The sequence below is a fragment of the Narcine bancroftii genome, chromosome 5 (assembly GCF_036971445.1).
Source record: "Narcine bancroftii isolate sNarBan1 chromosome 5, sNarBan1.hap1, whole genome shotgun sequence".
In the NCBI taxonomy this organism is placed as follows: Eukaryota; Metazoa; Chordata; class Chondrichthyes; order Torpediniformes; family Narcinidae; genus Narcine; species Narcine bancroftii.
This window is the reverse complement of record NC_091473.1, coordinates 37961519-37977820: the sequence shown is the minus strand read 5'-3', so window position 1 is coordinate 37977820 and position 16302 is coordinate 37961519. Positions and strand designations below refer to the sequence as shown.

At 37.4% G+C, this 16302-nt stretch overlaps 1 protein-coding gene across 4 annotated transcripts in view; it reads left to right on the top strand.

The window, feature by feature from the left end:
• The window catches only part of LOC138763274 (ataxin-7), a 132313-nt gene that overhangs the window by 89261 nt on the left and 26750 nt on the right, over positions 1-16302 (top strand). The window contains exon 2 of one of the 4 annotated variants that reach the window (XM_069937147.1): positions 3592-3738. The exons of the other annotated variants lie outside the window; for them this stretch is intronic. Within the exon in view, the coding sequence (XP_069793248.1) occupies positions 3636-3738 (103 nt within the window). The 5' untranslated portion in view covers positions 3592-3635. The remainder of the gene's footprint in view (positions 1-3591; positions 3739-16302) is intronic. 4 annotated transcript variants of the gene reach the window in all.

Here is a 16302-nt window from a genome sequence, read left to right as displayed (position 1 = left end):
ATCAGTGGTTGATTATTAACCACTTTCTCAAAGGTAATTTGTATTCGACAAGACTAATTATTCCGAGACTCATCTGGTGATAAATTTGTGTTTTGCAAAATTTTTAACTACATATATTTCTGCAGTTATTAATTACTTTGGACAAGGTCATCTACTTTTATTCTAATGATCTGTGTATACTGATAAAAATATGTACACTGTTAACTCTAAATGTATCTATTAATCAAGCCTTCCATACATTCTTGTGCTAACTCAAGCCTTGTGGAGTAGCTAGAAATTCTGCTGTAATCCTTTCAATCACACAGTGAAGAGAGGTTATCTGTAAGAGAATATCTTATTTTTTTAGACCAAGTCTTGTAGCTCAGCTCCACAAAGCAGGTTTATCTTTCATGTAGCAGAAATACATTAATTTTATTAGGTTATTTGATAAAATACAAGCTGGTCTTGTACACATCTTCCTAATTCTGGATTTCTCATTATATTGGGTACATTTTTACTGCAAGTAAATTTCCTGTTAAGTTTTCCTTGAACTATCCAAGAGGGCAGGTGGAAGGAATGCCAACTAACCCGAACGACAACAAATTATTGGGTTCCTGAATTGTTCAGAACTCCCAGTAACAAAATGCAAATCTTTTTCCAAAAGCAAAAACAAAACCAACAGATAATTGAAACCTGAAAAACAAAACTTTGATATACTTATCAGATCAGGTAGCAGCTGTGGAGAGAGAAGCAGAGCTGTTTGTGTTGGAAAATCCAAAAGTGCTGATGTTCATTGTTCCAAAAATAACAGAGACCCATACTTTTAGTGTATTTGTAAGCTGTCGCTACATTGACGGTTTCTACTTTGGTTGCTTAACTTGACCAAATGCCTGTTTAATCATTCTTAGCTTGGTGTCTGTTGGGCCTAGATTTTCTTTCTTATAGTAATTTAAGATTATGATTTTCAGTTGTTTCCTGCATGTTTGAAGCATGTGTCTAAAATTCCTTTATCCTTGCTCTTTGCCTTGCCCAAAAAAGGCCAAGTTTTTTCATGAGTAGAGTGGGGTTGCAGTGAAATCAAACAAGCAGGGCCTTTCTAAGAGTGCAAGTTTCTGTTCTGGCAATGTTCTCTGTTGAAATGAATTGCTACACCACACAATTATGAAATCTGGAATTTTATGTTTGATTCCTTCTCTTTTATTTATGCATTGAGTCATATTCAGCAAACTTTAATCATTATGTGCCTATGTCATTTCAAGAATGATGGCAAGAATTTATGGATTGTGGTATCAAATATGGCAGCGACGTGAACAGGGTTGAATCACTGTTCTACAATATTGAGGTAGTGAGAAATCTTTTAGATTGTGCCTTAGTTGATTGTATTGCTATCAAAACCTAGTCTGATCACCTTTCCCTTTATTTTGAGAACAAATTTGTATTAGTTCTAATTAATAAATTGGTACCTAACAAGTTTGAATTTGTCCTCAAAAAGGAGCATATTTAAGCTCCTGAAATTTAACCAGTAGTGAAATATAAAACTTACATCAGTAGTGACAAAAAAGTGCATATTAGCTATCAAAGGAAGAACATGAAACACCTCACAGTGTGTTTGTGTATGACATTCCATATGTATCATCTCACCTCTTGTCTTAATTGTGTATCAGTTTGTTTATTTGTCTCGATGCATGTGCAAATATTGCTGTATAAAATGTTTATGTAAACTCCCCTGATGATTCTCTGATGACATTATCTGAAGATAACATGCTGCCTTCAGTAGAGTGAATTCAAGGAAAACATCCAGTACGGACTGACTACCTGGTTGAGTACTGAAAGCCTGTGCTGATCAGATGGCCAATGTATCTTCAACATCTCACGCCTGTTTCAAACAGACCTCAATCAAACAGACCAAGAAGAATGTGATGACCTGCCTGAATAACTACCGACCACTGGCACTTGTATCCACAGGGATGCAATATCTTGGGAGGCTCGTGTTGAAGCATATCAACTCCATCTGAGCAGCAACATGAATCTGTCCAATTTGCCTACTGCAGCAACAGGTCTATGGCAGATACCATCTCCCTGGCTTTGCACACATTCCTGGAACACCTGGACAGCAAAGACACATGCGTCAGGATGTGCTTTAACGACTATAGTTCGGCATTCAACACCAACATCCCCTCAGAATTGGTCAGCACCTGGAACTTAGCACCCCACTGTGTAATTGGATCCTGGATTTCCTCATCTCCAGACCCCAATCAGTGAGGATTGACAAGAACATCTCCTCCACAATCTTCTTCAATAACAAAGCACCACAGGGCTGCATACTTAGCCGCCTGCTTTACTCACTTTACACCTTTGTCTGTGTGGCTTAGTTGGACAACAATGCAATTTACAAATTTGTTGCCAATATAGGGTAGAGGGTTGTATAAAAAGAGGCATTGAGTCAGCATACAGGAGGGAGATTGAAAACTTGGCTGAATGGTGTACTGAAAGCAAGCTCACACTCAGTGTCACCAAAACCAAGGCACTGATTGTGGACTTTTTGAAAGGAAAACCAGACATGTACAATTCAATAAATTTGGGGGATTGGAAGTGGAGAGGGTGAGCAAATTTAAATTCCTGGGAGTCACCATCTTGAGGGTCTTTCCTGGACCCAACACTAATGTCATCGTGAAGAAAGCACGTAAGCGCCTCTATTTCCTCAGAATTTTGCAGAAGTTTAATATGACATTGAAAAACTTGGCAAACTTCTACAGATGTGTTGTGGAAAGTGTGCTGAATGGCTGTATCGTTGCCTAGTATAGGGACACCAATACCTCTGAGTGGAAAGCCTTGCAACAGTAGTGGGCAAAGCCCAGTACATCACAGGCAAAACCCTCCCCAGCATCAAGAAAATCTACATGGAACACTGCCATCGGAGAACAGCAAGAATCATCAAGGATTCACACGCTCTGTTCTCGCCACTGCCATCAGAAAGAGGTATAGGTGCCACAAGGCTCACACCACCATGAGTGTGAACAGTTCTAGCCCTCTATCATCAGACTCCTCAACAACAAAATCATATGAGACTCATTTAAGAACTCTTTGCACATTATTTATTAATGAATATTTATTATTTTAATCTCTCTTGCACAGTCAGCTTGTTTAAATTTCTTTCTTCACCTCACATTTCTCTCTTTTGTATGCATATCTTTTCGTGAGTAGTTTTTTGCACCTGGCATATAGGAAAAAATAATCTCGGTACATTTGACTAAATGTTACAAAAGGTGTGTGTTGTTTTGTACACATTCCTATTTAAGAGTTTCCAGTCCTTTATTTTTATGCAAGGTGCATTCTGTGAATGGGTTTTTTTTCATCCGTATAAAATGATGAAGAGTTGCAAGAGAAAGTCGGTAGAGGACCAGGCAAGGACATCTATTTATAATGACTGTTTTCCCAAGGCACTTGAAGATTGAATAGAATGAAACTGCATTTGGGGGTGCTCGAATTTTCATGATCCTGTCATGAACTTGTTAAACCTTGATATACGATCCTAAAGCTTTATTGCTTTGTTAGAACTGGCTGTTCTGTTTTCCTGTTTGCTGTACTTTCATTTAACATTTTTGTTTGCAGAGTCTGTTTGATTCTAAAGCTCTTTATGGTGTCGTCCTTTAAAAATGGGCGAAGTCAGAATTGGAAGCCTGGCTTTTGATTTATATTTTCATGGTAAATTGAAACCAAAAGTGTTTTTGAACATTGTAATTTGGATGGGAGCTGAAGGTAAGAGCTTACCTAAGTAATATATTTTAAATTTTTATGGTGCATTTGTAAAATATTGATAATAATATACTTTTAACTTAAAGAGAAAATAGATCCTAAAAGTGAATTCTTCAAAATCCTCAGGTATCCAAAATTTTTTGTTAAAAATTTTGAATAAATTAGGATATCTGAAACAATCAGAAATCCTCATTTATCAAAAATTTTTTCAGAAACCGAACTGACCATACAGGTTGAAAAAAAAATCACTCGACATGAAATTAGAATGACGATTGTCCGCATTTTAGGTAACTTCCTCCCCTCTCTCTTTCTATTTCTTATTTACCATCCCCATAACTTTTATCTCTAACTCTCCTTCTCAAACTGTGTTCCGTTGTCTCCCAGCCGCAAGCGGTTGGAAGAATCCCTTCTCCCGTCACCATCAAAGAGAACGTGCTCCCGGGCAGAAGCGAGACCTCGGGCTCAATGTTTTTCCCTTCCCTTCCCTCCCTGCCTCCTCAGCACAGCAGAGCTCCTGACGCTGACTCCAAACCCTCCTCTCAGCCTACTATTGCACATGGGACTCCCCTAGGCCTAGGGACGATTCAGAGTCAGAACACTGGCATCGCCATCGGGACTCCGGTGACCAGGGAGACAGGAGCCTGCTGACTCACCAGTGAGTGTTACATCAGTCCAGGAAGCCTCTCCAGGGATCAGTGGTGGTGGTCGGGAGGTCTTGGCGATTGGCGGTGTTGCGGTCAGCATTTTTTGGGTGAGAATTAAACATTATTTTAAGGCTTAAAATGCTTTCCCTTCTTATTTGTTGTTTAAACATTATCCCCTTTTCCACTGGCATCCTGTCCCAGAAATTAACTACAAATTTACTTGGACAGGGTCCAATGGAAAAGGAACACTGTCCAAACGCTGGCATCAAATGGCATCATTTCACACCGGGGATTAACCGCCTCTACCCCTACTTGTATCCCTGGTGTTTGCTGATGCCAGTGTGCTGATAAAACCAGTGAAAAAGAGACAGCAGAAAGTCATCCATTTCCAGTTGAAGGTAGAACACTCTGATCCCCAGGGATGAGTGTGTTCAGTGGAGAAGCAATTAATGTCCCAGTGGAAATGGCACAAAGGGACACTGCACAGCTAATTAACTGGGATGCCAGTGGAAAAGGTGTTATTGATGCAAGTGATTTGCGTTGCTACTGGGTTGTTTTTTTAAAATAATTCTCTGGAAAAGAAAATGTTTATCTGACATAGGCGCAGTCCTAACCATTTCGGATAATCAGAGATGTACTGTATTTCAATAAGCCCTATGACTGACAGCTACACTCCTAATACTGTAGTTGAAAAGCCTTTTAAGTGCATCATCAAGAGATCACTACACATATTAAGAATAGTAATAGCTCTGAGAATTGTAAATTTCTCTGAAAAATCTGCTGTCTTAATGATTTTTTTAATTTGATTGGCTACTAAAGAAACAATGCTGCTTCCAGAAATTGTGTTAACAATATATAAATATTAACAGTTCACATTAAATTGCAATTACATATCTCAAAAGAGATGCAACAATAAATATTTAGTTCTAAGGATGTTCAATCCTAGTTTGAAGTTGCTGTTCTTCGTGTTCCTCTGTTTTTCTTGCCCTATGTCTGGTTTCCAAAATGCTTTCTCCATTAACTTGGTCTGTAAAAGTCAGTTTCATTATTGCTTAAAACCATTTTTTCTCAGATGCCTTTATTCTGTATTTTGTGACATAAAAATAATATTGGCAGGTAAATAAATTGAAGGCAAGTTATTGTAGAAAAATTTCAATTTAACCAAAATATTCTGAATAGATTATGTATAGGTACTTTTTTAGTTTGCTGGCCTGCTCCTGGATTGAAGTTGGGACCTGTTATTTATTTTGCTATCTCTAACACCTTAGGCTAATGCTTAAAATGACTATTTTCTTGCATAGTTCAAAATGTTATATTCCATTCAGTTCAACATTACTTTTTGTAATATTTCAAGGGGTATTTTATAGGTTAGGCAAAAATGATTGTGTTAAAGATCCTTGGCGATTTCAATAGTCTTTTTCACACTGACAATTGTGAAATGTTTTTTTTCAATTATACATTTACATCACAAAACCCAAATGATTTATTGTGCAATGTAGGGAAGACCTTCAAAGGTGAAATTTGGAGAGTACAAAGTTTGTACATTCCTGGCAGGATTAAAGACGAAGTTAGCAGGCACTAGGAACCTTGGTTTTCAAGTGATGTTGGCGATCTGGTTAGGAAGAAGAGAGAGGTGTATAGCAGCTAGCCAACATGGATCAAATTGAGAACTTTTTTTTGGAAAATTTTATTTATCACTTGTATCAATGACAAACAATTTTTCAATTATATATAAATAATTCTATTCAATACAAAATTATACAATTTAAAAATTCTCCCCACCCCCATCTCCATAAGGACAAAGAAAGAAAACACCTAAACTATATATTAATCACTATTAGTATTTTCCTAACATAATTGTGTATCTTCTAATTATTAATTGAGAGGAATGGGTGCTATGGATGATGTGGGACTTTTGTTAACGAATTCCATATATGGTTCACAAATCTTATAAAAGTTCCCAATCTGATTCCTTAAACTATAAGTAATTTTTTCTAAAGGTATACAGTTTTGTATTTCAGTATTCCATCTATCCATCATTATAAAATTTTCTATTTTCCATGTTACAGCCACACATTTTTTTGTTACCGCTATTGCTATACTCAAAAATTGTACTTGATATTTATCTAACTTCAATTTTATATCTGCTTCATATATATATTACCAAGTAAAAATATTCTTGAGTCTTTTTGTATTTTTATCTTCATAATTTGTCCTAATAATATGCTCAAATCTTTCCAAAATGTTTCCACTTTAACACAGGACCAAAATGAATGTAGAAAGGTCCCTACTTCCTTATTACATCTAAAACATTTATCGGAACAATTTGAGTTAAGTCCATTTAATTATATGACCTGTATAATTGATGTAAAAAAAATTGTACCATTTGATATCTAACATTAATTGTATTTGTTACACTCTTTTGGCACAACCTTGACCAAAGTTCTTCTTGAATTTGCATATTTAAATCTTTTTCCTATCTTTGTTTTGATTTATATAATTATTTTTTCCCCATAGTATCTTGTAATTTTATATACATATTAGTAATACATTTCTCAATAAATATATCTGAAATTAAATATTCAAATTGACTTTGTTCTGGGAGTCTTAAATTTGCACCTAATTTCCCTTTTAAATATGATTTAAGTTGATAATATGAAAAAATTGTATTATCTTGTATTTCATATTTCTCATTTGTTCAAAAATCATCCAAAAGGAACCTAAAAACAATCTTTTATCTTCTGTATACCTTTACTGTACTAAGACTCAAATACAGAATTAGTCAAAGTAAAAAGGAATAAGGTTAATTTTGTTTTAACATCAACTTAGGTTTAATTTTTAATTACTCTTTCGATATGGATTCCGTTCCATATCTTAAGCAAATGCTTTAAAATTGGCACTTTTGTCTTGTTTTTCAATAACTCTGATCCATTTATACAAAAATTGCTCTGAATTAATTTCTCTTATTTTATTCATTTTGATCTAAACCCGCATTTTTTTTCCTCCAATTTGTTAAAAGGACGACAAGAATTTAATTGAGCTGCTTTATGATAATTTTTAAAATTTGGCAATCTTAATCCTCCTTGTTCAAATTTCCAGTCAGTTTTTCCAAGACTACTCTTGGCTTTTTATATCTCTTTTAAATAAGGTAAATAAATTACCTTATTTTTATTTCGTTCCTGGAAAAACTTCTCTGGTATAGGAATGGGTAATGATTGAAACAAATACTGTATTCTTGGGAAAATATTGATTTTAATAAAATTTATCCATTCTATTAAAGTTATTGGCAGATATTTCCATTTTTTAATCATCCTCAATTTTTTTCAATAGTGGTAAATAATTCAATTTAAATAAATTATTTAAATTTCTATTTTTTCCTAACTATTTAATTGATTCTTTTTGTCGCTTAAATTTTGTCATTTTTTAAAACTTTGAGTATAATCCATATCAACCATAATCATCACTTCATTCTTATCAATATTTACTTTGTGGCCTGATACAAAACCATATTCTGCTAATTTTACTTAGTTTACACAATGATATTTCTGGTTTCGTTAAATAAACTATAACATCATTCGCAAATAAATTAATTTTATGTTCTTTATTACCTATCTCAAAACCTTTAATCTCATTGTTTCTTCTAATTATTTTTGCCAAAATTTCTATAACTAAAGCAAATAAAATGGTGATAACAGATAGCTTTGCCTAGATGATCTTTCTAATTAAAAAAAAAAAGGCTTTGATATTTTCCTATTTGTGACCTCTTTAGCTTTTGGTTGATTATATAATGCACTTACCCAATTTATAAAAAGATTTAGAATTCCAAATATGCTTAATACTTTAAATTAAAACAAAGTCCCGTTCTAACCTGTCAAATGCTCTTTCTGCATCTAATGCAACCACTACTGCTGGTTTCTTTTCTTTTTTGAGCTACACTTAATAAACTCATAAATTTAATTATATTATCAACAGATCTATTATTAATAAAACCAATTTGATCCATATTAATTTTGGTATGTATTTAGTTAATCTATTAGCTAAATCACAAAGATAAGCGTATACAGAGCCGTTGTCATACCCACACTCCTGTTCGGCTCCGAATCATGGGTCCTCTACTGGCACCACCTACGGCTCCTAGAACGCTTCCACCAGCGTTGTCTCCGCTCCATCCTCAACATCCATTGGAGCGCTTACATCCCTAACGTCGAAGTACTCGAGATGGCAGAGGTCGACAGCATCGAGTCCACACTGCTGAAGATCCAGCTGCGCTGGATGGGTCACATCTCCAGAATGGAGGACCATCGCCTTCCCAAGATCGTGTTATATGGCGAGCTCTCCACTGGCCACCGTGACAGAGGTGCACCAAAGAAAAGGTACAAGGACTGCCTAAAGAAATCTCTTGGTGCCTGCCACATTGACCACCGCCAGTGGGCTGATAACGCCTCAAACCGTGCATCTTGGCGCCTCACAGTTTGGCGGGCAGCAACCTCCTTTGAAGAAGACCGCAGAGCCCACCTCACTGACAAAAGGCAAAGGAGGAAAAACCCAACACCCAACCCCAACCAACCAATTTTCCCCTGCAACCGCTGCAATCGTGTCTGCCTGTCCCGCATCGGACTTGTCAGCCACAAACGAGCCTGCAGCTGACGTGGACTTTTTTACCCCCTCCATAAATCTTCGTCCGCGAAGCCAAGCCAAAGAAAAAAAAAATTAGCTAATAGTTTAGATCCAATTTTATAATCTGTATTAATAACGATATAGGTCTATAAGAAAAAGGCTGCAAAGGATCTTTTCCATTTTTTAGGAATAACTGTTAATAATGCCGTTTTTAAAGATTCTGGCAAATTATGTGACTCATTTGATCTAATACTATTATTAATACAAGATTTAACAATTCCTTAAATTATTTATATAACCACATGTCACCATGTGACCCCCCCGCCCCGAACAAATGAAGAACTTGAGCAGTATTAAAAAATTCAAGAAACCCAAGAAAGAAATCAGGAAGGCTAAAAGAAGAGGTTGCTTTTGCTGATATTGTGAAGGAAAATCCAAAGGGTTTCTACAAGTTTATTAACAGCAAAAGAATAGTAAGGGACAAAATTGGCCCCCTTCAAGATCAGAGTGGTCAATTTTGTAAGGAGCCAAAAGAGATGGGGAGATCCAAAATAGTTTTTTTTTGCATCAGTGTTCACTCAGGAAACTAGCAGAGTGTCGCAGAAAGTCAGGAAAACAAGCAGTGAGGTCATAGAGCCTATACAGATTAAAGAAGAGGAGATGCTGGCTATCTTGATAAATCCCCAGGCCTGACAGGTGATTCCCTCAGACCTTGAGGAAATCTAGTTTAGAAATTGCAGGGTCTCTGGCAGAAATATTTAAAATGTCCTTAGTCGTGGGTATGGTGCGAGAGGATTGGAGGGTAGCTCGTGTTGTTTAAAAAAAGGCTCCAAAATTAACCCTGGAAATTATAGGCCAATGAGCCTGATGTTGGTAAATTATTGGAAGATGTTCTAAGAGATCGGATATACAAGTATTTGAATAGCCAGAAACTGATTAGGGATAATAAACATGGCTTTGTGTGTGGTGAATCATGTTTAAATAATCTTATGGAGTTTTATGAGGGGGTTACCAGTTGTAGTTGTAGATGTAAGGCCTTTGACAAAATCCCACATGGGAGGGTAGTCAAGAAATTCAGACGCTCGCTATTCATGGTGAAGAAGTAAACTGGATTCAACAATGGGTGGACAGGAGAAGCCAGAGAGTGGTGAGGGATGATTGTTTCTCAGCCTGGAGGCCTGTGACTAGTGGTGTGTTTCATCGATTTGTTCTGGGACTGTTGTTGTTTGCCATCAGTATCAATGATCTGAATGATGATGTGGTAAACAAGTTGCAGATGACACAAAGATTGAAGGTGTTATAGATTGCGAAGAAGGTTTTCAAAACTTGCAGTGGGACCTGGACCAGCTGGAAATATGGACTGAAGAATGGCAGATGGAGCTTAGTGCAGACAAGGGTGAGGGGTTACATATTGGAAGGACAAACTAAGAAAGGACATACATGATGAATGGTCGGACACTGAAGTGTGTGATAGTACAGATGGACCAGGGAATGGAGATACATAATTCCCTGAAAGTGGTGTCACAGATGGATAGGATTGCAAAGAGAGCTTTTGGCATATTGGCCTTCATAAATCCAAATATTAAGTAAAGGAGTTGGGATGTTTTAATAAAATTGTATAAGCCATTGGTTAGGGCAAATGTGGAGTATTTTGTTCAGTTTGGGTCATATAATGACAGGAAAGATATCAATAAGATAGAAAGAGTGCTGAGAAGATTTACTAAGATGTTGCTCGGAATTCAGGAACTGAGTTACAGGAAAGATTAAACAGGTTAGGACTTTATTTCCAGAAATGTAGAAGAATGAGGTGAGATTTGGAATGACTTCACACAGAGACTGGTGAGAGTGTGGAATGAGCTGCCACCTGAAGTGGTGAATGAATGCAGGCACAATTTAAGAAGAATTTGGAAAGGTAAATGAATGGGAGGGATATGGATGACTATGGACTGGGTGCAGATCTGTGAGACTAGGCCAAAAAATGGTTTGGCAAAGACTAGAATGGCCAAAGGAACCTGCTTCTGAGCTGTAATTTTCTAATCTGAAGTATAAGATTTAAAAATACTGTACAACTGTGATTATATGAAATGGTCGGGACCAGGGCCATTTTTCAGAGAACTGGTCATTAAAAAAAAAACCCAGTAGCAACAGCAAATCATTTGTAACTGTTTAAACAACAACAAACAACAAGGAAAGGTTTTTTAAGCCTTAAAATAAAGTTTAATTCACCCCCACAAAAAATGCTGGCCACCGTCATTCACCGACACATCTCCACCGAGGCTCATGTTGGGAGTCCAAGGGTCCCGCTCCTGCCTGGGAGCACGAGATCTGCTGCTGGTGCCGGGGGCTCAAGGTCCCTGGTCAATTTGGCTCTGAAAAGATTTTGGATAAATGAGGATTTCAGATATCCTCATTTATTTTAAAAAAAATTTCAGTTAACTGAGGATTTTGGAGAATTTGATTTCAGATAATCGGAGTAGTACTGTATTGGGCCACCTATTCTCCATTTATATTTGGAATAAGTATTCTAGTTCTGATGAACAAACTGTGGTTCTGATTGTTAGCCTGTGTAGCTTTTGGCTATGGAAAGGAGCATGGTGAGATTAGAACCGAATATAGCGCAGCACGAAATTGAATTGGAATGGGGAGCACCTCTTCTATCAGTTCATTTTTTTTAAAAAAAGAATGACAAATACTGATTTTGTTGCGTCAGACGATCACCAACCAAAAGTTTAATTCCTTATGTTTGTCATTCTGCTCTTGTGATGAATGGTTTTCATTGTTTGGTCACTTGGCAAAAACAAGAAGTGATGGAGGACTTTTCCATCCATTTTACTCATACACACCAAAACTATTTTGTCCCCATATACAATGGGCAAGTAATGATTACACACTCCTGGTGCAGATGACTTGCATCTTGGTGTGGAATTGCCATATCATTGAACAGTTGTATTTTCGTGAAGCTGACTTTCCCTCAGCCAGGTTCATTGGGAACTATGGAGAATTGATAGTACTGTTCATAATCCCTTTGATAGAAGTGGCCCATTTCAGCCTCATGCTGGGCTATGACAATATTGTTGCTCCCACTGATGAGCAGGAGATAAAATTTGAACTATTGTCAGTTCCACGTCATGATACTCTTTCTCTTCAGCTGTGCAACTATTTCAAAATTCTCAGCCACTCTCTGCGGAGGGAGTTCACCCACCATTGAGCAAAGGCCCTTATTTTACCATTACCATTTGTAATGAAGCCACAAGAAGAGGAACAGCTGTGCAATTTGGTGAGTGGTCAAAGAATTGCCAGCACATGCAAGGTTGGTGGAACTGCATTTAAAACTGGAGTGCACAGACATTTCTTTATGCAGAGGGCAGTGAATCTCTCGAATCCCCTGCCCCAGCAGATGGTGAAAGCTGGAACGCTAGATGTGTTTAGCGAGGGTAGATAAATATTTGATGGAGTGAGGAATGGAAGGGTATGGAGATATGCAACAGGAATTGAGGTCTGTATGGATCAGACATGATCTATACAATTACCATATTCAATACCATTATTCCCTCAGTGCTGGTCAAGAAGCTACAAACTCTAGACCTCTGTACCCACCTCTGCAACTCAATCCTTGACTTTCCACATCGAAAGACCACAATCAGCATGAACTGGAAACAACATCGACTCCTCACTGATCATCAGCACTGAATTTCATGACTTGTTCATGACAATAAATTCTAATCATATTAAATAATGGGGCAGGAGCCTGATGACTTACTCCAGTTCCTAATTTGCATGTTCAGTGAGATTTGGAGGGTGATGTCAGTATTCACATTTTCCAACAAAGAAGCACCTCAATATGTAGGAAATTGTCTATCCTATATTTAACAAACTATCCCACTAAGTGATAAGTCATAGATTTCTCCAACAAGGAAGTGCTTCATTACATTCCATGTCATCAACTATTTAACTTGGTATTTACATGAATCCTTGGTTGTTGGATCCAAATTTTGGAGCTGTTCAACAAACAGAAGGTGATGGATGTCCTTTCTCCTTGATCCATTGTAGTCTTTGTTGAAGACATTATACTATCCACATATTTTGTCACAGCGCACAGTTATAATTGGTTTATTATAAAAATTTTAAATATAATTTAGTCACTCAAATGAATGTATTATGGACCAGTTTGATTCTGTCATCTTCCGCCATTGAAGTTCAGTACTTGAATAAAAAATAACAAATAGTAGTTTGTAAATTTCTAAGGGAGAAGAGAACCTAATGATAACAAATATAGTTGTGACAAATTGTGGAACCATGGAAACTTGCAGTAACCCTGTCAAAACTGCAACTGAAAGATTTCAGTGAATTTCTGGCCTGACACTCTTTCAAAGTGGTAATTACAGTTCCAGAAATTCTTAATTTACTTGAGTAGCTATTTGCAAGAGTGATCTTTTGATATGCTAAAAACTGACAATGAAGCAGCAAATTTCTGAGTAGATAATTTAAGTTTACAGAGCTGAGAATCCCTCTTGTGTCTGATCTTCTATCTCTGCAGTTAGTATGAATTAAGTTTAAACTTTTAGGGATTTGGGGAGGGGATAATGATTGGGTCATTTCCTCGCTACTGACAGTCCCTTTTGGACATCTGCATTTTTAGATTAATTGACAAGATGAGAGGGATAAAATGGGCTTAATCATTTCCTGGTTTGATTCTGATTTTCACAATATGTTAAACATATATTGCTGGGAAAAAGGTAGCAATTTAAATCTGGAACTGATATGTACATTGTGAAGTTTTGACTCCTGCTAATTGACAAATCAACAGAGTGAACATTGGTATATGATCTACTTACATAAAAATCAAAATAACTATGTTCTGTTTCAAGAAGAATTATCAAAACATCCAAGGTACTGTCATCCAACAATAAGTCATCATGCTTCATGCCCTGGGTTAATTTGAGATTTATCATGTAGGAATTTTATACTGTCAGAAAAACAGGAAAATATGTCAAATAATTTATTCATTTTTCAAGATTCTATCAAAAGTGCATGTCAAAGTATTTTCCCCTAATACTTTACCCATATACATGGTGTTTTCATATGAGATACGATCAGGGCTGATGTGTTATTTTCTAAATTCCAAACACAAATATAAATTTACCAATGGTAATTCAAGGACTGCCAGCATTTGCTTATAATGGAGCATCACAACTAGCAGGGAATATTTTGATCTATGCTTATTTAATTTAATTTCGACATGCAGCACGGTAACAGGTCATTTCAGCCTATGAGTCCATGCCATCCAATTTAAACCCAATTAATCTACACCCCTGGTACATTTCAAATGATGGTAGGAAACCAGATCCCCCAGGGAAAACCCATGCAGACACGAGGAAAACGTGTCCCGATCGCTGGCACTATGACGGCATTGCATTAACTGCTGCGCCAACCGTGCCACCCCAATTATGATCTGTAAAGTTGTTGAAATTGACTGTGACCCAGAATAGGGGGAATCATGGTTGTCCACAATGAACCAAATCACATATTGATAGAGAAAGGAATGAGCAGGTTTGTGAGAATGATCACCTTTCCACCTTGTGATGTTGAAAATAAATCAAAATGAAGAGTGGGATTTGTGCATTTATTTTCAAAGCTAGTCAAATCACAAAATTTAAATTGGTATTCGAGTGCTGAAGTTTTAATTTTTCAAAGAGCATAAGGCTGCTCTTACTATTCACAATTATGACAAACTTTCAGTCAGTGACAAAGATTATCAGTACTCAATGAAGTCTCCAAGGCATTAGAGCAATTTTAAACATTTCACGTCTTGACTGAGCAACTGCCTACATTCGAATCCCACACTGTTTAAGGAGTTTGCACGTTCTCCCCATGTCTGTGTGGGTTTTCCCCGGGACCTCTGGTTTCCTCCCACTTTTCAAAATGTTCTGGGGCTGTAGGTCAGTTGGGTGTAATTGGGCTAAATGGGCTCATAGGATGATAGGGCCTGTAACTGTGTTGTATGTCTTTTAAAAAAATGCATCTTTGAATTGTAGACGTCAATGTAATCGACCAAGTTATGAACTAATAATAACAAATCACCTAAAGAAACAGTTCTAAAATGTTCTCCCGATGAAGTAGGAACTTCAGAATTTTTGATGATGCAAAAAGCACAATGTAAAACTTATGCTTGTATGATTTTTAATTTGCAACCAGGATTTTGTACAATATTTAGAATTAGATTATAAGATTTGAGCCTATATGAAGGTTGCCTTATTTTGTTTTGTGCTGAACAATGGAACAACTGTTGCAGTTTGGCATAACTGGCTCACAAGGACATCAATCATCCTGGTACTCAAGAAGAGTGGTGTGGGCTGCCTCACTGACTACCGCCCAGTAGCACTAACTTCTACTGTGATGAAATACTTTGAGAGGCTGGTCATGACCAGAATTAACACGTACCTAAGTAAAGATCTGGATTCACTGCAATTCCCCTATCGTCACAACTGCTCTAAGTCAGATGCAGTATCGCTGGCTCTCCCCTCAGCCAGGGATTCCTCGAAAACAGCAATTCATACATATGGCTGCTCTTCATCGACTACAGCTCGGCCTTCAATACCATTATTCCCTCAGTGCTGGTCAAGAAGCTACAAGTTCTAGGCCTCTGCAACTGAATCCTTGACTTTCTCATCAGAAGACCACAGTCAGTACGAATTAGAAACAATGTCTCCTCACTGATTATCAACACAGACGCACCTCAAGGAAGCGTGCTCTACTCGTTAGACACCCATGACTGTGTGGCCAGACACAATTCCATTGCCATCTACAAGTTTGTCGATGACACCCCAGTTGTCACCAAAATCACAAACGGCAATGAGGAAGCCTATAGGAGGGAGATCGATCAGCTTGACGAATGGTGTAATAACAGCAACCTTGTGATCAACAACAGCAAAACCAAGGAGATGATTGTGGATTTCAGGAGGAAGCCAGGGAACACGGCCCAGTCCTCATCGAGGGCTCAGTAGTTGAGAGGGTCAAAAATTTCAAATTACTGCATGTCAGGATCTCAGAGGATCTGGCCTGGAGTCTCTGCGTTGATGCAGTCACAAAGAAGGCTCGCCAGTGGCAAGGAGATTCAGTATGTCACCAAAGACTCTCGTAAACTTCTACAGGTGTACCGTGGAGGACGTTCTGGCTGGTTGCATCACTGCCTGGTATGAAGGCACCAACTTACAGGACAGAATAAACTCCAAAGGGTTGTTAACTTGGCCTGCACGGGCACCAAACCTCTCCATTGAGGACATCTACATGAGGTGGTGTCTTAAAA